The sequence below is a fragment of the Podarcis erhardii genome (assembly GCF_964252035.2).
Source record: "Podarcis erhardii genome assembly, chromosome: 17".
Classification (NCBI taxonomy): domain Eukaryota; kingdom Metazoa; phylum Chordata; class Lepidosauria; order Squamata; family Lacertidae; genus Podarcis; species Podarcis erhardii.
Genome location: NC_138515.1, coordinates 11,632,209 through 11,656,403, shown reverse-complemented (window position 1 = coordinate 11,656,403; position 24,195 = coordinate 11,632,209). Strand labels below are relative to the sequence as shown.

General features: G+C 49.5%; 1 protein-coding gene across 5 annotated transcripts in view; it reads left to right on the top strand.

Moving 5' to 3' along the window:
• Window positions 1-1,351: 1,351 nt before the first annotated feature.
• Window positions 1,352-24,195, top strand: part of SMARCA2 (SWI/SNF related BAF chromatin remodeling complex subunit ATPase 2) — a 131,689-nt gene continuing 108,845 nt past the window's right edge. For 2 of the 5 annotated variants that reach the window (XM_081844762.1, XM_081844759.1), the window contains exons 1-3: window positions 2,917-3,070; window positions 14,598-14,856; window positions 21,092-21,221. In XM_081844762.1, coding sequence (XP_081700888.1) covers window positions 14,632-14,856; window positions 21,092-21,221 — 355 coding nt within the window. In that variant the 5' untranslated portion in view covers window positions 2,917-3,070; window positions 14,598-14,631. Of the gene's footprint in view, window positions 1,495-2,915; window positions 3,071-14,597; window positions 14,857-18,901; window positions 18,998-21,091; window positions 21,222-24,195 lie in introns of those variants that run through there. The other 3 variants (XM_081844760.1, XM_081844761.1, XM_081844763.1) reach the window with 3 other exon arrangements.

Genomic DNA, 24,195 nt, shown 5'->3' with positions numbered 1-24,195 from the left:
TAAAGTGGTCCTGGTGTGCAGATTCTAGCCAGAGAGGATTCTCTCTAAATCCTAGGCTTCTGGAAGTGATTGACAGGGATATAATTTTATGAGTGGACTAAACGCTTGTGGAAAACACCTTATTGACACTGAACTCAGGGCAGAATTTACCGCTGAACACGATGCTAAGTTTTACAGACTTCTAATTAAAAATGGGGGTCCCCACTCCCACGTCCAAAAGGGGAGGTTTCCATCCATTAAAATAGCTCAGAGGGAAGGGAAAACTCAGCTCCGCAGCAGGAAAAAACCGATTCATGAGCACAGTCAGTTCCAAAGCATCTCGTGAGTTTTAGGAAGCAGAGCTAGGAGGAAAGAAACACGGCAAATGACACCACTTACTTTCGCTAGCCCTAAGCGCCAGATTTAGTCCCAACTTCCCAGCCAGCACCGTAGCAGCCTTGTTAGCATACAGATGGCATTGCTCAGAGAGCTGCGAGGTGCCGTCTCTCTGCTGCCTGTTTTCTCCCGGGGAATGCTTAGTAAACAGCCGCGCTGCCGGACTTCCTCGAGGGGCACTTCAAAGTGGAAAAGGGCAGCTGGATGGGGCCCTCCTCCCTCTTGTCCCCGAGGGAAGCTCCCCTTCCACAGATTGGGAAGCCCCCGCTTGAAATTGCAGCAGGCAGAACCAGGACCTGCAAAGCTCAGGTGGCGAGAGCCAAGGTTGCAGGTTCGATCCCCGTCGGGGGCAGATTGCAGGGGGTTGGACTGAATTATCCCGGGGTCCCTCCCAGCTCTGCAATTCACCCGATCTCCTGCCAAGCATGCAAACAAGGGGCCTGGGAAAAGCAGCCTTCAGCCCTAAGCCCGCTTCCTCTCGCCTTTCCTTCCGGCAAGCCCCGTCCAGGTTCCAGCACCTTCTTCCCCCGACCCTCCCGCGGCCCAATGCAGCCAGGCTCCTCTCCATCTCTGCGCCAGAAGTCTCTGCCAACACAGCGGTGCAAAAATGCAGGGGGGGAGAAGGCGGGCGTGCATCTCTATCTATGTGCGTGCGGGTGTGAAATGAGCCCAGGCAAACCTCGCGCACCGTCCCAGCTGATCCGCGCGCGCCTTGCACCCGCCCGCCCCGCCGGCCTCCCCCTCGGAGCGGGTCCCCGGCTCCGCCCGCCCCTTCCCGAGCAACCTCGGGAGCGACTCCGCCTGCTGGTGGAGGGGGCGGGCGGGCGCCGTGAGTGGCAGCGGGGAGCCTCCAATCGGGGACCCCTCTCCGCCCTCGGGGCGGGCGCTCCGTCTCGGCGCCGTCCAGTCGGAGGCTCCCTTTGGGCGGCACGGGAGGGGGGGGGCGCGTGGGAGGAGCCGGGGGCGGCGCGGGCGCGGAGGAAGAGGCGGGGATGGCCGCGCGCCGTGAAGTCATCGGCATAATCCGGTGGCTCGCGCTGGATCTACTCCGGGTGACTCAGAGAGAGAGAGAGAGGCAGGCAGGCAGAGGGATCTGGCGCGGCGCTCTCCTCCAGGAAGGTAAACGTCCCCCCCGACGCCTCCCGGGCACATCCTCCGCCCTGCGCTGCGCCCCCTCCGCGGCTCGCCGGATCCTCCACTTCGCTCTTGGCTCCCGCTTCCCCCAAATCGGAGACCCCCCCCCAGCAAGTCCCTTCCCCCTCCCCACGTAAACAAGTCTCCCCGGGGCCCCCCTCCGTAGAGTGTTGCCGACTTCTTCCCGGCGCCCTTGAAGAAGCCAAAGACCCCCAAGAAAGTTTTTTTGGGGGGTCGCGATCCCCCGTCCTTTTCCTATTCTCCCCCTCCCCGGAGGAAAGATCCTGCCGGATCGCGCCCTTGGCTCGCCGCTGACTTTGTGAGTCAGCTGCAGCTGGAGAAGGGAAGGTCGCGGGAGCGAGGAAAAGGCTGCGCGGCGGCGGCCGAGAAGCCGGAGAGAGGCAGCAGCTGCTGCTGCTCGGGTTGCTTTGCTTTCCAAAGCGGAGAGCGACCAAAATAGGCTGCGAGGGGCCGCCGGGTCGGGCTGCCCCGGCCCTCCTGATGGACAGAGCTGCGTTTGGGTGGCTATAAATAAGCAGCGGCGAGCCGAGGAAGAGGAGGATCCCCGCGCCGGATCTGCAGGAGGAATCTGCCCGGGAAAGCGAGGCAGGTGCCGGGGGCGGGGGCTGCAAGTTCGCGCGGCGTCCTGCCCCAAGGAAGGCAACGTCGGGGGGTGGGGTGGTTGCAGGGGTTCCCCGGTCCCTCCCCGGGGTGGAGCTGCCGCCGGGGGCAGGGCGATCCAAGATGGGGAGGGCGGCATTCGGCAGCCGAGCGCAGGAAGGCCACGATAATCTCCCCGCCCGACGGTCACAAACATTACGCACACAAGGCGCAGCAGGGTCTCCAGGGGCCGCTGTCCTCGCTGCCTCCTCGTTGGGCGTCTCAAAACTCAAAAGGAGATCTGGGAGGCTGCCCAGCGCCCCGTCGGGGCTCCTTTCCGCTGCTGCGAAGGTGTCGCCGTGCGCGTCCCAAAATAGCCTGGCTCCCGCCCCCCTCCCTCGGAGCAGGAAGGCGCTGTCTTCTCATCTTTAACACCCCCCCCCCGCAGTACATGCATTCATAATATTTCCGGCGAGGGGGCACAAATCGGCGAGCCGTTCTCCCTTTGGAGAGGGCTTTGCGCGCCCGGACGCAGTGGCGCGTTGGTGCGCCCTTCCCCGACGGGCGCCTGCCTGCTCTTCCCTCGCCCCGTTGGTGGCCGTTTCTCGGCCGGGAAGGAAGGGGCGAAAAGTTTTTTGGGGTGGGCTCTCAAGTGCGGGGAGGCGCTGGCGTCGGGCGGAGCAGGCGGCCAGCTGGAGGCCGCGTCTCGGTGCGCCGAGCTGGCTGGCTGCGAGAGAGGAAGAGGCGAGGTCTCGGCGCGCAGGCTGGGCTGGCTTTGGCATCTCTCCTCCTCCTCTGCTCTCCTTCCTTCCTTCCCTCCGTCTGCTCGGAGAACCAGGAAGTCCCCGCGGCCGACGAGGACGCGCCCTCCCGTCTGGCCCGGTGAGCGGGGCGCCGAACTAGGCCTGCCTGCGCCGGGGAAGCGCGTCCGGGGCTCGCCTTCGGGGCTCCCTTCGGAAAGGTAACGCGCCCTGCAACAGCAGCAGCAGCAGCCGCCGGGATCCGCCTCCCCTCCCCCCCCGACGGGGGCCGGGACCGAGTGCGCGTTCCGGGGCTGCTTTGCTCGGCTTTTCCGGCGCGCGCCCGCGCCCTGCAAACTGGAAGCGGAGGCCTCGGCAGCCTGCAAAAGTCCCGGAAGAGTCTCGGATCCGGAGCGAGGTGGTGCGCGCGTGGTGGGTGGGGAGGTCGGGGCGCCGCGACGGGGCGCCCCACGCGCTGCAGGCGAGGATCCCAAGTTAGGCAACTTTGCCGGGGCTCCCGGGAGAGGCCCCGAGTCTCTTATTCGTGGCCGGCGCCATGGCGCGCGCGCGCCGAGCCCGCGAGGGTTTCCCCAGCCATTTGCACGAGGCAAGAGGAGCCGAGGGACTCCTTTCTGGCGACGGGGCGGCCTTGCAGCTTCAAGGGACCGCGCCGGTTGCGTTGCAGCGCCTTGCGGAGTTGCAAAGTTTTGCAGAGCCCCGATTCGGGTTCATGTGCACCAAGAAGTGGTGGAGCCGCCGCCGAACTTGGAGGGGATTCTTTTATTTTTTTGTGCGCCCTGGCCGTGAACGTGGCCTGTGACCCGACGGCCTTGGGGCGCCCTTGCCTCCTTCTCCGCCCTCGGCTGCTCCCTCGAGGTCCGGGCAATGAATGCAAAGGCCGCCTGGCCTTGCTGCCCTGCTATGCAGGGGCTTGTTAGGAGGTGGGGCAGCTTTTGCTGAGCGAGTTGGCCCATTGTTATGCAAATTGCAGGCACACTTTCTCTTTGTGGACCTAATTGCCCTGCTAGTTTCATTCTTGTCTCTCTCCTCCCTCCCTCCTCCTCCTCTCCAGTCCCTTTGTTACTGCAGGGAAGACGGGGGGGGGGGGGAAAGATATAGCTGCAGCAGGACAAAATTAGAGGCAGATTTTTAAAGTCCATCTGCAATTCATCAGATGCATAAAACAAAATTCCTTGTTGGTTGTGAGCATTTTGAAGCGCATTCAAAGTTAAGCGTATCGGGTAACAGATGTGGGTTTGACAGAGGTGAAGGCAATGCTTCATTAAGCAAGAATTTCTTCTGCGCTGTGTCTCTGCTTTAAGGACGGTGGGATTTCATGAAAAGTGTTCGCCACCAGAGCTTGTTCAAAGCAGCCTTGGATCTCTCCTTTTGTTCATTTCCGCCGTGTCACATCTGAGGAGGGCTTTGACCAACACCTGAGGCTGCAGACTGACAAGGGAAAAAAGTCCTCCAGCTAAAAACGTTATATTGTTAGTGCTGGAATTCTATTTAATACATGCTTTTCAAAAGTTTAGCTGGAATTGATATCCACCCTGTTGCATGTGCCAACTTCTGCTTTGCTTTGAAGTGAAGATCACAAACTGCAGAGGGAGGTTTCTTCTGCAAATTTTATTTCTCTTTTAAACCGTTAAACTCCTGGTTATTATTGTTGTAACCTCCGTGATCCGGGCATGAAGACTTCTCAGCTGGCAGCAAATGGGCAGACGGACACAAATCCTTTGAAGTATTTCCAGTGTGTTCCCGTGGCCTCTGCTGTTTGGGAAGACAATTGTGTTTGAAGCTGCCTGCTCCCCCAATTTGCTCAGAGTTAACTTCAGCTGAGATTCTCTCAAGTGATTATTACCTGAAAGCTAATCTGACATTCCTGCAAGGAAAGATGATGATGTAGCCCTCGTTTTAACCACAGTTCTCAAACGTAATGCGGGGATAAAGTTTGCCACTGTTAGATTATGGTTCTTAGTGTGAGTTTTTGCATTTTGTAACTTTTCCTGTGGGACAGCAGCATAGAACCCCATGCGGCAACACCAACAGAAAGTCCTGTGGCATCTTGGAGACCTGACATATTTTCCACGGGACAAACTTTTTGAGGGTCAGTCCACAGAAGCAAATGGTATAAGACATTTGTTAGTCTTTATGGTGCCAGAGGAACCCCCAAAACCTCTGGTGTTTTGTCACGTTGCTCTGGCTTGTTAAGACATAGCTGTCAACTTTTCCCTTTTCTTGCGAGGAATCCTATTTGGAATAAGGGAATTTCCCTTTTTAAAAAAGGGAAACGTTGACAGCTATGTTGTTAAGAGCTTTGCACAGAGTGATTGATGCTTTGGGCTCCTACTTTTTCATGCCTCCTTCCCGCCAGGCTACCATATTCTTTTAAAGTTCCCAGCTAATGCCTTCTCCATTGGATGTTAGGAGACAGCGCTTGTCTTCTAAATTGGCTTGACGGTCCCTCGTGGAGTGGAGCTGCCTGGGTCCTTTGCACTATGCAAAGCTCCTCTTCCGTGTTGCTGTTCCTTCTTGCCCACCTGTTGGCTCTTTGTTCTGCCTCTCAGGCCGTGTCTCCCTCCTGCTTTTGCAAAATACTTCCTATGCCAGCTGTACTAGGAGACTGTGGAGGGCCGAGGCCCCCCTCCCTCTTCCCATCCCCAGGGAGGCTTGTGGCCCATGCTTTCTGAAACCTGAGTCCTGGCTTGTTTATGAGTCTGTTCCGAGATTATTTGTCGTTCTTGGTGGTTTGTCGTTCTTCTGCTTCCTCTGGGGGCCCTGTCCTAGAGTTTGCACAATACCAGTTTTGCTCCCAAACAGTAATTATCCCCCCCCCCCTTCTGTAAATTACATCGACACAACGGTTGGAGTTACGGGGGCTGTTATCTAGTCCAGTGTTTCCCAACCTTGTGCCTCCAGCTGTTTTTGAACTACAACTCCCATCATCCCTGACTAGCAAGACCAGTGGCAAGGGATGATGGGAATTGTAGTCCAAAAACAGCTGGAGGCACAAGGTTGGGAAAATCTGCTTTCTAATAATGTGCAGACAATAATCCCTGACGAGCCTTGGAGGAAAACAGATAACGTCCAGCTTTTGTCTGCTTTGGACTTATCCATGTTTTGCAGGATAACTTGTGAAGAGGCTTGTTTGGCGCGAAGGAGTGACGAAATTCAAGGCTGTTCCAGTGTTTTTGCAGCTTTGAGCTGCTCTGTGAAGCTGAGCCTTTGCCAGTTTGAATCAGCTTCTTAGAATGGACTGCCCGGCGCTGTTGGAAGTTTGCCATGCGTGTTTTGCAACTGACGGGAGTCCGCTTGCAGCCCCTTGAAGATCTCTGGGGGGCAGGTTGGTGGGTTTGCCCGACTATACCTTTCCAGTGAAGCCTTGGCCTCCCAGAAGCGACGGGGCTTCACGTCAGTGTCAAATCTAGATAGTCCAAAGATTGGTGACCTTCTGATCTGGCCATCCTTGATCTAGAGCCAGAGTAAGGAGGCGCTTTGTCCTTGCTCCCTATTTTGGCGCAGTGGGTGATGTTATGATTGCTTCGGGGAACGTGCCCCATGGGATTTTAAAGTTCCAGAGGAAAAATTGGGGTCCCCCCCCCCTGCTCTGTTTGTCAGTGTGCCATCCCTGGAACGTAACTCTCATGTAAATTGCAAGTTAACCTGGACTAAGAAGGGACAGCGGTGGCTGTGTGACCTATTCTTCCTCTCTGCAAAGGTGCTGAATCAAACGCATATTTTTGCCGCTTGTCTTGCGCAGTTCGGCTTCGACCTGCACTGGTCAAGGAAGAGATGCTGGTCCCATGCTCTCAACCAGATGTCAGCAAACCTTTTCAGCAGGGGGCCGGTCCACTGTCCCTCAGACCTTGGGGGGGGGGGGCGGACTATATTTTTGGGGGAAAATATGAATGAATTCCTATGCCCCACAAATAACCCAGAGATGCATTTTAAATAAAAACACACATTCTACTCATGTAGATTGGGCTGGATCCGGCCCCCGGGCCTTAGTTTGCCTACCCATGCTCTCAACCCTTGTGCAGGAAAAAAGAAGTCCTTATTGTAAATATGCAGGGGTGGCAATCCGACGAATGAGTTCTTGTAACTACATCGGTCTCTTCATATTTTTCCCCCATTTGTATTTACTGTTATTGCTTAGCGAATTTATTGGTTGGAACTCGATAGTCTCTGTGAATGATGGGAACAAACAGAAAATAAACAGGACTGTACAAGGGGGTTCTGAGATTGCATTCATACTGTGGGCTTTTGCAGCCACAGACTATACTTCCCAGTGTCTTTTCTAGCTGTTAACATATTATTTCTATAATACAGTGGTCCCTTGGTTTTCAAACGCCTTGGTATTCAGATAAATTGGAACCCAAACACTGCAAATTTGGAAGTGTTCCAGTTAGCGAACTTTTTTTGGAAGCTGAACGTGCTCTGTTTTGAGTGTTACGCTTCCATTTGGAGTGATACACTTCTGTTTTGAGTGTTACGCTGAGGTCTGTCTGTTTCTGCTATTTATTTTGCATTTTTGTTTTTGCGGCTCTTTTGATTTTGTGACTGTGTGGAACCCGGATCAGCCACGGATTGATTGATTGTGTGACTGCAATACATCGTTTGTTGCTTTTATTTTATGGATCAGTGGTCTCGTTAGATAGTAAAATTCATGTTAAATTGCTGTGTTAGGGGTTGTTTTTAGAAGTCTGGAACGGATTAATCTGTTTTGCATGACTTTCTATGGGAAAGCGCGCCTTGGCTTTGGAATGGACTTCCGGAACGGATTAGGTTTGAGAACCAAGGGACCACTGTAATGCACTCTTAATGCAAAAACCAAGAGTGCCTTTTTTTGGCTGAATAATATTTATTTGTTTTCCAAATTTTGAACAGATCAATGCCAAATTACATCAAAATTAATGCAATTTTTCCAAAGAGTTGACTTCCCGCTCTTGGTCCTAGATGCATTCCTGCTTTCCTCCATTGCTGGTTAAAACATACCGTGTGTTCATCCCCTTGAGGTTGGGGTCCAGTCGCCACTCGGCCATGAAGCTGCTGCCGGGGAGCCCCTCCCTTCTCAGCCTTGCCTACCTCTCAAGGTTGTTGTGAGGATATAGTGGGGAGAACAACAATATACTCTACCTTGGAGGAAAGGTGAGAGAGAAACGCCATAGGAAATAAACTTCATGTGGAAATAGCCTCAGTCCTAAATGGTGCCATTGTCAAAGCAACCATAAATTAAGTTTCTAATACATCAGAGATGTTGCTTCTGGTGCATAACTCTGGCTGAATCTCAAAGAACATGCTGCACCCATTGCAGGGGTGTGAAGATAACTATTTATTTCTTCTTTCGCACAGTTTCTGTTTAAATTTAGCCTTTCTGATAGCAGTTCTGCATTTTCAGGCAGTGCTAGGAGGCTCCACTACATTGGACTGGCAGTCCCTTGTCTCTTGCAAAACACCTTCCAAAGCCACCTTTCCCTGGAAAAAAACCCACAAGATGCAGTTTTGTGCGTTTAAAACACTTCCTTTTGTGATGGCGGTTAGTGGGGGGGGGGACTGATGAGCCCCCGGGGACTCTGCAGGTATGGTTTGTTTTGCACAGTCTGGCTTTGGAGGTATTTGCATGTCTCGCCCTGCAAGCAGTGGGGGTCCCCAGGTAGATGACTTTAATCCAGCCCAGTGACTCTTGTTCCAATTGCTGCCTGGCTTAATCAGAGGAAGGACGAGGCGATTAAAACACAAGAATGTAATGTTTGCACAAATATAAAAAACGCACTGGAGTAATGAAATATTGCTGAGTATTTAGCGCTGGACTATAAAAGGATGGAATTGGAAGAAAGAGGTCTTAGGCTGTGTTTGTTTTTTTAATAATTTGATTTTAAATAATATAAACAAATTAGAAGCAACAATTCCAAGTCGAAATATCGAGATTACAGTGGTGCCCCGCAAGACGAACGCCTCGCAAGACGGAAAACCCGCTAGACGAAAGGGTTTTCCGTTTTGGAGGCGCTTCGCAAAACGAATTTCCCTATGGGCTTGCTTTGCAAGACGAAAATGTCTTGCGAGTTCCTGCAGGTTTCCCCCCCTTTTTCCCCCCTTTTCCTAAGCCGCTAAGCCGCTTATCAGCTGATCCGCTGATAAGCCGCTTAACAGCTGATCGCTAAAAGCCGCTAAACCGCTAATAGCGCTAATCCGCTAAGCTGTCAATGGGCTTGCTTCGCAAGACGAAAAAACTGCTATACGAAGAGCCTCACGGAACGGATTAATTTCGTCTTGTGAGGCACCACTGTACTCTGAATCTCTGGACACTCCCCCCCCAACTCTTCCATGGGTCCCATTGATAATATTTACAACTGCATATCAACCTTTATCCAATTTTTTATTCTTCTAAATTATCCATACTTTCTGTTACTTTACAAGTGTGCTGGTTAAAATCCTGCCAATGTTTTAACTTGCTTGCAGCGGTCTTGTAAGTGAATCACAAACTTGCCCCATTCTTTTTTTAAAGTTCTGGTCTTCTTGATTCCTGAACTTCCCAGATAATTTTGCTGTTTCGGCGTAGTCCATCAACTTGGTTTGCTGTTTGTTTCTAGGAAACCCAGCTAGATGGGTGGGATATAAATACTAAATTGTTATTATTATTAGTCAGGGTTGTTTCTTCCTTCCATCTCTGGCGTCTTAGACTGTGTTTCTAAGGCGCCCGTGTTGTTGTTTTGTAGGATGAAATGGATGATGTAGCAGCAGATGACGGCCACCTGTTTGAACCCTAGGTATGCTTGTTCCAATTCAGGGATGCTTCACACACCGTGTAACACTGTGCAATGGCCAGCGCCACTCGCCAACTGTTGTCCTTCTGTTTTCTGGTCATTTTGTCCAGCCCCTTGAGATGCAGGAATCTCAGACATGACAGATGACCACCCAACCTCTTCTTAAATACATTCGAGGAAGGAGAGTCCCATCACCTCCTGAGGGAGACAGTTCTGCTGTCGGAAAGTTCTTCCTGACGTTGGGTCGGAATCTCCTCTCTCGGAACTTGAAGCCATTGGTGCACCCAAAGTGCAAAAGCAAAGCCTTCCACGCGCTTCAAACGCTGTAGGTTCTTGGTTCCGGTGTCAAACAAGGTGGCTTCTTGCAAGAACCTCGCGTTGCCCTCTCTTCTCCCCAGGGTGCTTTCCGCAGTTGCTGAATTTCTTCCTTTCTTTCTTTTTTTTAACAATAATTTTTATTAACCGACCAATCACATCAAATCAAACCAAATTACATAAATTACAAATTACAAAGCCGAATTTTAAATTTTTGTTGGGGGTACCCATATTTCAAGTTCCGAAGGGGATCCAATCATCATCTTGCTTCTTATTACTGCTTTAACGTCCACAAATCTGACCATATGATGTTCACAGTACTATCTCTTCTTGTTATTTTCATATATTTTTTCCTTTCTCTTTGTGACCTCTGATAGTCTCCACAAGCGGGTTAAAACAGTTTATAATCCTATGTGGATATTTTTTTTTAATCCAAGAGCCATATCCAGACGTTTTCCGTATAACATCACTTCCATAAATCAAAACAGTCTTAGCACCGTTAATCTTCACAAATCTTTCTCAACCTCTGAGGAGATTCACCAGGAATGCAGTCTGATAACAAATCCATTCCTCCTCCCGGTTATAAATCCTTCGGCAAAACCTGCCAAGATGGCGAATCTGTATTTGTTGCTGCGCCATTCCAAAAACTCTTGTTCTTTACTCAGTCTCCATAAAGCATACTTTTGGTTAAAGTTCATTTCCACACAGTCCTTAATCATCCTGCTTGGATCAGTTAACCGATGGTTCTAATGAGGAGGGGTTCTTGGTTAATCACATAGAAGAAAAGAAAAAAAGTTTTTCCCTCCCCATCCAGTCCCGTTGCCGGCATACCCAGCCTTTGATGTATCTTCTTCGTAAAATATTCCTGTTGCTCCAACCCATCGTCTTATTTCACAGAGGTCCCTTCTGTTAGCAGTCTTCACTCCCCTTCTTCACTTGAAATATGTGCATTTGCTTCTTTTGTAATTAATTATTCCAAATTGCTGCAGCTAGTGTGCGATCAGAGACAGCGTCTAGGAGAGCCGGAGTCCACACGGGGGCATTCTGCCTAGTGCCCTCACCTCCTTCTTTCGAATTCAGGGGTGATTTATGGGCACAGCAGGCAAGGGCAGTGTTCCCCATTCACTTGGGGCAACAAGGGAGGCTGCCTACTCCCATAACAGCCTCTTAGTTACCCCGTGTGGTCCGGAGAGATGGTATTGTCGGCCATATTCCAATGCGCCCCTAGTGGCCCTCCGCAGTTGCTGAATTTCTGTCTTGGGAGACCCATCCCTCTGTTTGGGGATCTGTGGGGTTTGGGACCCCAAAGGGGTCTGGCCATAGCTGTCAACCGTCCCTTATTTGGCAGGAAACTCCCTTATCCCAGCGCCGTGTCCCGCTGCTGTCCCTTACTGATGATGTCCCTTAAATTTCCCGGGTTTCAAAGGAAGCAGCTCCTCTCCCTCCCTGCTGGCCAGGGAGGAGGGAGTCTCCAACTGTGTTGCTTGGCTGCGTTGCTCACCCAATAAGGAGTCTAAGAACGACTGGGGGGTGGAGCTTGCATGCCTTGTGCCGATCAAATCGACCGCATTGCCTGGGGACTCGCCTTTGCTCAGCGCTTCCCAGCAGACGGTGGTTTTCCTTGCTGCATCCCCTTTGCTGGGTTGTTGCAATGTGGGAGCCACCGCTTGAGGCTTTGTTTGGCTGCTGGCTGGGCTTTCTGCCTTTGGCTCAGAGGGGCTCAGAAGTTGAACATACCTGCGCCCAGAAAATCCCTTATTTTGGCTGCTGATCCCTTATTTTTGAGGCCGCTGGTCCCTTATTTTCAAATCTGTAAGTTGACAGCTATGGGTCTGGCAGGTAGTGTGAACTGAGGCAACAGAAGCCAAGATAGGCAGAAGTTGGGAAGGGAGAGCTTGGTCTGGCAAGGTGCCCTTCGAGGGGAGGCTTTGCCAACACCCGGTGGAGCTAGGTTGGTTCTTGAGCTCACCTGCGTCGATGCTGAGCCAGGTGACTGGTGCGGTCGTGTCACAGCTGAGATGGTGGTATTGATCGGTCTAACTCTGGCAGCAAACTTTGTGGTGGATGCACGGTCCAGGTGGGAAGATGCAGTGGGAAGTCCTAGTAAGACTCTTCTTTCTCTCCCCCAACATCACCCTACAACTCTCTTAGGACGATGCCCCTGTGAGCCCGCTTTAGGTAGCTGTCTTGGAGAGGAGTGGACTGTTAGGGGTCTCGGTTGAGTGGCACATGCCACTCAAGATGCAGCATGCTTGGAAGAATGCAGTGGTACCTCTAGTTATGGATTTAATTCGTTTCGGGGTACCGTGTGCATCCCCAAAAAATTGTAACTAGAGGCGCCGTTTCTGTCCATGCGCGCGGCTCAATAGAGCGCTTCTGCACATGCATGAGCGGGGAAACCTGGAAGTACAGTGGTACCTCTGGTTACATACGCTTTAGGTTACAGACTCCACTAACCCAGAAATAGTACCTCAGGTTAAGAACTTTGCTTCAGGTACCTCAGGTTAATAATACCTCAGGTTAATAGTACCTCAGGTTAAGAACTTTGGAGAGCCAGTGTGGTGTCGTGATTAAGAGCGGTAGTCTCGTAATCTGGGGAACCGGGTTCGTGTCTCCGCTCCTCCACATGCAGCTGCTGGGCTAGTCACACTTCTCTGAAGTCTCTCAGCTCCACTCACTTCACAGAGTGTTTGTGGTGGGGGAGGAAGGGAAAGGAGAATGTTAGCCGCTTTGAGACTCCTTAAAAGGGAGTGAAAGGTGGGATATTACAGTGGTGCCTCGCAAGACGAAATTAATCCATTCCGTGAGGCTCTTCGTATAGTGGTTTTTTCATCTTGTGAAGCAAGCCCATTGACAGCTTAGCGGATTAGCGCTATTAGCGGTTTAGTGGCTTTTAGTGGATCAGCTGATAAGCGGCTTAGGGCTTAGGAAAAGGGGGGGGGGAAGGGAAAAAACCCTGCAGGAACTCGCAAGACATTTTCGTCTTGCGAAGCAAGCCCATAGGGAAATTCGTTTTGCGAAGCGCCTCCAAAACGGAAAACCCTTTCGTCTAGCGGGTTTTCCGTCTTGCGAGGCGTTCGTCTTGCGGGGCACCACTGTAAATCCAAAAACTCTCTCAGGATGAGAACAGAAATTGTGCTCCGGTGGCGCGGCAGCAGCAGGAGGCCCCATTAGCTAAAGTGGTGCTTCAGGTTAAGTACGGTTTCAGGGTAAGAACGGACCTCTGGAACGAATTAAGTACTTAACCTGAGGTACCACTGTATACGCTTCCGGGTTTGCCGCAGCCGTAACCCAAAGATTCTTCAACCTGGAGGTTACACAACACGATGTACCATTGTACAGCTGTACTCAGCATGGCAGCATCCTGGTTGAGGGGAGAAAGATACCCACTTTCTAGGAAACTCTGCTCTGAGCCTTGTTCTTGTCATGCAGCCTATTGGACTGCAGTGTTTGGCATGTCTGGTTGTGCAACGGGTGCCGGCTGAAATTGTGATGTGTAACGTGGCATAAAGCGCAGGCCTCCATAGGTCCTTATTTTGTCTGTCCTCCCCCCATCCCTCCAAGGTCTTCACACGTGGGCCTGCGTGACTTGATATCTCTCTAGACTCAGGGTCCTGGATTCCGTAGCAGGAATTTTCTGTTTATTCCTCTGTGGCTTCATTGCAGCCATCCAAATTTGCTCAGTCCTCTGTCATCACTGTTTGACATTTATTGCAGTGTTGGGGAGGGGCGATTTTTGAGTTCTTGTTTTTTTTATTATGTACTGTATTCTGTGCTTCTATATTGCGATTTTATGTTGCGAGAGGCCCTGAGACCTTTGGGGTGTAGGACGATAAATTCAATAAATCCAATAAATAATAATAATACATTTTAATATAATGGGTTGTATCTTACAGTAGGCCCACTGAAATCCATGTGGGCAGAAAAAGAGAGACATGCTTTGGTGCTTCTGTGAGGAAGTGTTGGCTTGATGTATTTAGGAGACGTCTCCATCATTGGTCGCGATATAAACAGATCAGATTCTTAACCCTCGTCAAAATCGGTATCTGTATTCCAAATGCAAGCAAAGCATTCTTGTAGCAGAGAACTCTTGTCTCAGAGATACTCCCATGGCCCTAATAAACTGTTGATGACCAGAAGTCCAAGAACCTGTGCCTTTTTGTTCCCATTGAAATGAATGGACATTTGCTGAGGCCCATTCACTTCTGCTAGTTTACTCTGAGTAGTGCTTGGTTGGCTCAAGCTCAGCATCCTCAGAGTTTAGATTCGTTATTCTGCACCATCAGAATGAGTTTTCAAAGCCAGGGTTAAGGATCTGTGCTGTCCTTCACAGATAGCGTCCGGTTCCTTTCTCTGGAATGCGCATTTGTCTTTTATCATTTATATCAATTTATATACTCTATCCTTAAACTGTCCTTCTGTGCAAAACTCCCAATTTAAAAGAAAACGTGCGATTTTTATCTTAACAAGTCTGGTTTGTTTAAAAGTTTCTGGCTGGAAACCCTATTATTATTATTATTATTATTATTATTATTATATATTCACGGCCCTTTAGGAAGTGAGGCAATAACTGCAATTATTTCCATAAGTTCTGTTCTAATTTATGCTTTGCATCGTTACTTGGCTGTGGACAACTGACCTTCACATTGTGTTTCTCTCCCTGCAGCCGGACCGTGGACTGAAAGCGAGGTAGAGAGCAGATGGCTACTCCGACAGATCCCGGCGCCATGCCTCACCCCGGACCTTCCCCGGGGCCAGGGCTCTCTCCCGGACCCATACTGGGTCCCAGCCCAGGACCAGGTCCCTCGCCCAGTTCGGTGCACAGCATGATGGGGCCGAGTCCTGGACCTCCAAGCGTTCCGCATCCCATGTCCGCTATGGGGCCAAACGATTACCCGCCAGAAGGAATGCACCCCATGCACAAAGTAGGCATTTTCAATTTTTTCCTATGTTGTGCACATCTTTTTTTTTTTCTTCAAATTTTTTTATTAGTTTTCACAATATTATAAACAAACACATAAGACAAACAAACATAAATCATAGCCTTATTGAAAATTAAACTTAGTAACTTTGTTAGGTGACTTCCTCGCTTCCCCTTGGTTGAATTTCATTGCATGTCCTTTTAATGGTTTTCCAAATCCCAATTCTTATAAAATTTAACTTAGACATTAACATCCTTAAATCTTCACCTTATGGAAGTAAACATATTAATTCATCACTTAACATAAATAAAATCCTAAGCCAATTAAATATCTGCAAGCTGTTTTCAGTTAATTTGACTTAACAAATTTAGCTAGATAATCATTAAATTTAATCCGCTCTTCCTGATACTCCTCCTCCTGGTCACGGACTTTTCCGGTTAGGTCGGCTAGCTCCGAACAGTCCATCATCTTCATCTGCCATTATCGTTGGTGATTCTTGGGTTTTCCAGTTTTTAGCTAACAAAATACGGGCAGTAGTTTTTGTGCATGTCTGACATCAGTAGGATCGTTTGCACGGCAAACATTGGTGGCTGAAATCCCCTCTTTCGCACAGCTATTAAAAGTGCCAAAGCCCCAAGAGCCCAGGACCTGATGGTCTATCAGCAAAATATTATAAGACATTGTAAGACTGGCTCATCCAACCTCTGGTAGAAGTATCTAACTCAATTTTGCGAGGGGGCAAAGCATCTGAAACCTGGAAGCAAGCTTATATTACCCTGATTTCTAAACAGGGTCAAGATAGATCCAATGTTAAAAGCTACAGACCAATCTCCCTACTCAATATGGATTACAAAAGTTTTGCAAATATACTGGCCAACAGGCTAAAGAAGGTTTTATCTGAGTATATTAATAAAGACCAGGCAGGATTTCTGCCTGGAACACATATGAAAGACAACATTAGAAATGTTGTGGATATTTTGGAAAAGTTAGAAGCAAGAAAGAGCTGTAAAGTAATGTTAATGTTTATTGATGCAGAGAAAGCTTTTGACAATGTACAGTGGTGCCCCGCAAGACGAATGCCTCGCAAGACGGAAAACCCGCTAGACGAAAGGGTTTTCCGTTTTGGAGGCGCTTCGCAAAACAAATTTCCCTATGGGCTTCCTTCGCAAGACGAAAATGTCTTGCGAGTTCCTGCGTTTTTCTTTTCTCCCCCCCCCCTTTTTCTAAGCCGCTAAGCCGCTTATCAGCTGATCAGAAAAGCTGCTAAAAGCCGCTAATAGCGCTAATCCGCTAAGCCGTCAACGAAAAAACCGCTAGACGAAGAGAATTGCAGAACGGATTAATTTCGTCTTGCGAGGCACCACTGTATCTTGGAGTTTTATGTTACATAAAATAGATAACTTTATTAAAAGTGCCAAAGCCCTGCACTCCTTTTGCATTTAGCTGCAGACTGGACAAGGCTAAAAAGCAGTGGCTGTGCCTTTGTGTTCCAGAATAATCATAAGCTTTATATTATCTAAGTAAAAGCAGAGACATCACCTTGCCAACAAAGGTCCGTATAGTTAAAGCCATGGTTTTCCCAGTAGTGATGTATGGAAGTGAGACCTGGACCATAAAGAAGACTGATCGCCGAAGAATTGATGCTTTGAATTATGGTGCTGGAGGAGACTCCTGAGAGTCCCATGAACTGCAAGAAGATCAAACGTATCCATTCTGAAGGAAATCAGCCCTGAGTGCTCACTGGAAAGACAGATCGTGAAGCTGAGGCTCCAATACTTCGGCCACCTCATGAGAAGAGAAGACTCCCTGGAAAAGACCCTGATGTTGGGAAAGATTGAGGGCACAAGGAGAAGGGGACGACAGAGGACGAGATGGTTGGACAGTGTTCTCAAAGCTACAAACATGAGTCTGACCAAACTGTGGGAGGCAGTGGAAGACAGGAGTGCCTGGCATGCTCTGGTCCATGGGGTCACGAAGAGTCGGACACGACTAAATGACTGAACAACAAAAGGGCAGATGGTGATCCTGTGATACGGAAATGCATTTGACTCCTGCAACTGAGCAGCTCTTCTGTAGCGCATGAACTGAATGCTGCAGTTATGGCAAACAGTTTTGACTTAGGTTTCTGCTATCCTATATCCATTTACTTACCAGGGCGTTTAGTAGCATCGAAGACAACGGGACTTACCTCTGAGTAGCCATGTCTAAGGTGGCGCTGCCAGTTTCCTTTTGAAGAAGGATGGCAGTTTGGAAACCAAAGCAGTATATTTTGGATGCTGTCCTGAAGCTTGAACACCACCTATTGGGAATGGCGTTTTTATTGAAATCACTGGATCTGGGTAGTAAATACAGGATCCAGGCATTAGAAATCACGCTGTGTCCTTACTCAGGCTTGTAAATGGCTACTTGATCTTGGTGCGACTCTTGTAAGGCCACATCCGTGCAATAAAAGAGGGAAGCTTACAGGTGGAATATTTTCAACGTTTTCCCAAATGGAAATGCATCACAAATGGCAGATTCTGTTATGGGAGGGATAGCATAACTTTTGAGGTTCTTAATTTTTGTAGACTCAGCTGGCAATGTTGAGCTAGCACCTTACACCCCGATCCTGAGTGAGTTACATGGAAGCAAGTTCCCCTGAAATTGCTGGGGCTTACTTCTGTGTAAGGGACGTGGGTGGCGCTGTGGGTTAAACCACAGAGCCTAGGACTTGCCAATCAGAAGGTCGGCGGTTCGAATCCCCGCAACGGGGTGAGCTCCTGATGCTTGGTCCCTGCTCCTGCCAACCTAGCAGTTTGAAAGCATGTCAGAGTGCAAGTAGATAAATAGGTACCGCTCCAGCGGGAAGGTAAGCGGTGTTTCCGTGCGCTGCTCTGGTTCGCCAGAAGCAGTTTAGTCCTGCTTGCCACAGGACCCGGAAGCTGTATGCCGGCTCCCTTGGCCGATAAAGCGAGATAAGCGCCGCAACCCCAGAGTCGGCCACGACTGGACCTAATGGTCAGGGGTCCCTTTACCTTTACTTCTGTGTAAACGTGCCTGGGCAGAGCTCCTGGGCAGCTTTACTCTCATGCAAACAAGAGTTTATTTGCCTTGGGGCTCATGAATGATGGGAGGTTAGTGGTTTTCTCTTTCTTCATGACCAAAAGTAAAGGATTTATACTTTAGAAGTGGCTCGTTGCAAGTTTTGTTTCTGAGCTAACCTCCTTTTGGTATAGGGGTTGCTGTTGCTTGGTCATGTTATTTGGAGCGCGTGTGATACAAACTGTGTTTAAAGGGACTTGTATATTTTCAAGTTCCTACTCTGATTTGTATCCCTCCATTTCTTGTGAATTTGGCACAGCCCCGGGAACAAAAAGTACCCCAAGAATAATTGGGCTGCAGTATCACCTCCTGAAGGGGAAAGATCGCATTGCATGAAAGGCCACGTAGAGATCAGTTAACTTAGTTCTTCAGGTTAAGGTTTTGAGAACTTTAAAGCCCTACACGGCTCAGGACCTCAATGCCTCAAGGATCGCCTCTTACCATGTGAACTGACCCAGACCCTCCATTTGTCTATGTCCCCCACTCCCAGAGAGGTTTGGAGGGTGGCAACAAGAGGGCGGGGCCTTTTCTGTGGTGGCTCCCCAGTTTTGAAACACTCTCCCCAGAGAGGTTTGCCTGGCGCCATCATTACATGCCTTTAGGCGCCAGGCAAAAACATTTCCCTTTACTTTTCATCCATTAAATAATCTGTGGCCTGTAAAAGTGTGGGGGAAATGACTATTATTATTAATGATTTGTCTGTCTGTCAGTATGCTTTTGACTATGTTTTTATCATTGATGTTCTGTAATGTGTTTTTAACGTAGTACACCGCCCTGGGAGCTTTTGATAAAGGGTGGTATATAAATTGATTGAAATAATGCGAATACTAATATAATAATGATGACACCTGGTTGGTTGGCGACAAATCTGCCTTAAGGTGTGTCCTGGGAGCATCTTGCCCGGCCTTCCTCACCTGCTTCCTGCTTTCCCATTCTTAACGGATCTGCCAACTGCCATGGAACATTCTGGACCCATAAATGCCATAGGGAGGAAACTCCCTTCTTGGACCTCAGCCCACCTGCTCTGAAGCATCTTCTGCCCACAGCAAAAAGGCCATTTTCGGTGCAACTCCAACTGCTTTTCCACGGTCCCGTGACTTCGAAACGCCTTGTTCCGCCTTGGCAGACATCTCCATCTTAAGAAAGGCTGCTTGTGCCAAGGGCATCGTTTTCAGGATAGCTCTGGTCCTTTTTCAACACTAACAAACTGCCCTTCCCAAAACTGAGAATTTCTAGTGCTGTAGGTTTAATTATGTGCTATTAGGGATAGCAGTGGCTGTTGTTGTTTTATCGGGAACGCTGTGCCTTCGAGAGAAAGGAAGAAATGGAGTTCCTCCTCTCGGGCAGATTAGTTCAAAAATGCCGTTGGGTATAAAGGAAAACTTCTGGCCATGCAAAAACTTGTTGCGTTGTCTCGCAGCTCTTCCCACCTCCCCAAATCTGGAATCATTTATTCTTTCCTTTTGTAGCAGAGTTCTGATTTTCCTCCCAGCTTCTCTCGCTTTCTCTCCATCGCTCTCAGCACTTGGAGGCCTGGACATGGCCTTGGCTGGGCAGAGAGCCAGAGATGGGAGCGCAGCAGCTGTGTGTGTGTTTGTGTGTGTGTGTGCAAGGGGACGGGGAGTGTGTGTGTGTGCACACATGCGCAAGTCTGTGCGCTGCCCCTTTTTCTCCGGAAAGCAGCTGCTGACTGCTCCTTTCCCTTTAAATAACGGCTCCCTAGTGCTCTGCATTTGCAGCTGGCAAGGGAAGTAAATCTTCTATTTCCTCCTGCGCTGATGTTTTTGCTGTTCTTTTTTTTAAAAAAAAAACAACAACAACAAAACCTCCAGGCTTGCAATTTCCAGGTTTCCTTTGCATGGACTTTGCTCTGTTTTCCCCGCTCCCCTCCCTCCCGTGTGGATCTCATCATGTCCCCGCATGGCGATCTCTTTCTCCCCTGGATGAATCCAGTTGCCTTCCATGAGTTTCATTCTCATTGCTCAGATACCTCCTCCCCCCCTCTCTCTTCCTCCCTTGGCTGAGTCTGAGTCTCTTTCTTGCTTCACAAATTCAGTTTTTTGCTGGTGTTGGGTGCTTCAAGAGCTCCGTGAGGTTTTTCTGCTTCTCCTTCCTCCTGCCCCATAGGAAGGGCTGGTTCCTACCATTGAATATTCACATTCAGATGGTCTTGGGGGTGTTCTGGGGCGGCAGTTGCTGCTCAGAGCACCCCAGACAACACATCTCCTCTTCTTCTGAGCTCCTTGCGTCTGTTTCCGGGTTATGGAGAGCAGAGGGCCTTCTTGGTGGTGGCACCCGCCCTGTGAAACGCCCTCCCACCAGATGTCAAGGAAATAAACAACTACCTGACTTTTAGAAGACATCTGAAGGCAGCCCTGTTTAGGGAAGTTTTTAATGTTTGATGTTTTATTGTGCTTTTAATTCTGTTGGGAGCCGCCCAGAGCAGCTGGGGAAACCCAGCCGGATGGGTGGGGTATAATAATAATAATAATAATAATAATAATAATAATGGGAGTGGTCTTTGTGGTCCCTGCCATTTGCTTGGCTGCTGCCAAAGAGCAGGAGATTATCGTAGCAGCACTTTTGGCCCAACACACCACGACAGGGCTCTCAAGAAGTCTTGGAGTTCAGTGAATGGCTTTTGAAGCTGCTCTAAGTTAGGTTCGGAATGAGAAAAGTCAAACACGCTTGAATCGTAAAGGGACAGTTTCAGAAAAGATGGGTGCTGTATTGCGTACAACTCTCACCGTGTTCATTTGATGCCATCGGAGCTCCTTGAGTCTTCAGTTTTCTTGGTCTTTTTAGCATTGTGTTTTAGATGTTGACCTAGGGTTGCAATATTTCAAACAGTGAAAAAACATGGACAGTAAAGTTGTTGAGCTTTGGGGGCAAAATCGCTTTAAAAATGCCACTTTGGAGCTATTTTGATGTGAAAACTGCACTGCTGCCATGGGCTGCCATATGTCCAGATTTTCCCAATTTCCACCTGGACTTTGCTGCCCACCTCTGTTCCCGGTATGTCTGGGAAAATCCAGACATATGGCAACCCCAGTTGACCTGATTTTAATGCTATTTTGTGTGTGTACGTCTAGAGACCCATTTTTATGAAATGATGGAGCACTCCAGAAACGTATGCATGTTTTTCATCTGTTTACAGCCCATTGATGGTTTGCATGAGAAAGGAATGGTGGAAGACCTGCACAACAGCGCCATGAAGACAGCAAGCATGAGGCCCCCTCACCCTGGCATGGGGCCGCCCCAGAGCCCAAGGGATCAGCACAGCCAAGGTGGGTTTTCCATAGGGCTGGCAATATATTTGAGGTCGCTCTTAAGATCTGTGAAGCTGCTCGCTAATTTGGGCAGGGTGCCTTGTGCCCTTGGTTGTCAGATTCTTGCTGGTTATTTTGGTGGTGCTTGTCTTTCTGCCTTTATTTATTTATAAAAGGCTTTTGAAGCTGTAATAAAGAGCTGAATAAACTTTCCCCCGGAGAGGCACTCCTTCCTAAAAGTTTAGGCTCAAAAAGAATTGCAAGGAAAGCAAGTTTAAGGGTACGTTCGTAACTCCAATTATGTAAACTTCGGAACATGGAAGTGTATTTCTGAGTTTTTGCCACGTGCGCAGAAGTGCTCTACCGCGCCGTGTGTGTGCGCAGAACAGGCACCTCGGATTGCGGATCTGGTCGGAGCTCCGGAACGGATCGTGTCCGCAACCAGAGGTACCACTGTATTTTTTGCTTTCATTGGGTGTGTTTTCGTGTTTTGGAGGATCTGTATTTATTAGAAAATCAAGAAATAATTCACACGGTGGAACAAAACCACGTGAGAACTGTTTGTGGAATGGAAACTTAATGCAGTGAGATGAACAGTCCTGTCCATCTGTTTTCCCAAGGATATCCCTATCTCTAAATATGAAATCGCCCTTGTCACCCAGTCCAACTCTGGCTCTGCGATCCTCTGGTGGCAGAAGCTTCTTTCCAACTTTCTCGCTAACTGGCCAAGTCTCTCCCTCTTTGCCTTTGGTAAAGGGTAAAGGGACCCCTGACCATTAGGTCCAGTCGTGACCGACTCTGGGGTTGCGGCGCTCATCTCGCTTTATTGGCCGAGGGAGCCGGCGTACAGCTTCCGGGTCATGTGACCAGCATGACTAAGCCGCTTCTGGCGAACCAGAGCAGCGCATGGAAACGCAGTTTACCTTCCTGCCGGAGCGGTACCTATTTATCTACTTGCACTTTGATGTGCTTTCGAACTGCTAGGTTGGCAGAAGCAGGGACCGAGCAACGGAAGCTCACCCCGTCGCGGGGATTTGAACTGCCGACCTTCTGATCGGCAAGTCCTAGGCTCTGTGGTTTAACCCACAGCACCACCTGTGTCCCATCTTTGCCTTTGGAGCCTGTCTCAATTGCCACAAGAGGGCCTGGTAGCACTTTTCCTTGTGATTTTTCTGGATTCACGATGCCTCTTTTAGTTGCAGCCTCAGCTGTTCCAACCAAAACATAGTCAGCTAATTTCCCCCCATGCCTGTCCTGCCATGGTGAGCCCTGGCATGGGCTCCTATACCTTCCACCTTTGTTTTGGGTTTGGATAAGATCCCAGAAGGGCAAATATCTGGGCTGGAGAACGAAGGCAGAGCCCCATGTTTGCATGCAGAGAAAGCAGACAGAAAGCATGGCTTGCCTGCAGAAGGTCGCAGGTTCAAATCCCAGCATATCTGGCTAGGGTTGGGAAAGACTGTGTCTCAAATCCTGGCCAGCTGCTGCCAGCCAGTGCAGACAATACTCAGCTGTAGGTGGGCCTGTGATCTGGACTGGAAAAGGCAGCTTTCTATATAATATCAGACTGATGACCTATCCAGACCAAAGCTTTGGCTGCCAGCATTTTTAGCCCTCCGGCAATGGCTTCCTAGGAAGGAACTCTCTGTTACGTCGATTAAATTCTTGCTTAGCTCATAGAATCAGAGGCTTGTAGAGCTTCAAAGGGACCACAGTGATCATCTAGTCCAGCCCCACCGCGATGCAGGGATTTTGGGTTGGATGAGTCTGTAGCATTGGAGTTTGTTTGCGTTTATTCAGAGTTCATTGGAAAGGAACTATTATTATTATTAGAATTTATACACTGCCCTATACCCGGGGGTCTCAGGGCGCTTCACAGAATAAAATCAAGATATAAAACCACAAAATACCTAATAAAAATAACAACGCCATAACCCCCTCCAAAAGAGCCACATTTTAAAAGGGCATTGGATGTCAATCAGCCCAAGGCCTGGTTAAAAAGGAACGTTGTTGCCTGGTGCCTAAAGGTGTATAATGAAGGCACCAGGCGAACTTCCCTGGGGAGAGCATTCCACAGATGGGGAGCCACTGCAGAGAAGGCCCCATTCTTGTGTTGCCACCCTCTGGACCAATTGAGGAGGGGACATCCAAAGAGAGGCATCAGATGATGATCTCAGGGTCCGGGTATGTTCATCTGGAAAGAGGCGGTATTGTGGTCCTGAGCCATTTAAGGCTTCAGAGGTCAAAACCAGCACTTTGAATTGGGCCCAGAAACTAATCGGTAGCCGGTGCAGTTGGACCACGATCGGTGTAATAAGCTTAGACCGTCTTGCAACCTGGCTGCTGAATTCTGCACCAGCTGAAGTTTCCAAACAGTCTTCAGAGGCAGCCCTGCGTATAACGCATTGCAGCAATCTAACCTTGAGGTCACCAGAGCGAAGGCAACAGAACTATATAGGCCGAGGGAGCTGGCGTTTGTCCGCAGACAGCTTCCGGGTCATGTGGCCAGCATGACTAAGCCACTTCTGGTGAACCAGAGCAGCACACGGAAACACCGTTTACCTTCCCGCCAGAGCGGTACCTATTTATCTACTTTCACTTTGATGTACTTTCGAACTGCTAGGTTGGCAGGAGCAGGGACCGAGCAATGGGAGCTCACCCCGTCGCGGGGATTCGAACCGCCGACCTTCTGATCAGCAAGTCCTAGGCTCTGTGGTTTAACCCACAGCGCCACCCGCGTCCCGCCGGACCAAATACATGATGTGAAATTGGTGCAACCTGCCTAGGGTTTAGCATTGTGCACACCTTGTGCGCGGGATATATCCTCCCCTTCGCGATTTGCATCTCCCTTTCCTTTGCCACCCCCGCCGCCTTCCTTCCTGGGGGCTTCTCCTTGCATTCCCTTGGCTGACACATGCAGCCGCATTTTTCCCGCTGCTTACGGAGGGCAGGGCAGGCCTCGGAAAGGTCAAACGTTCTCGTCGCGGCATAT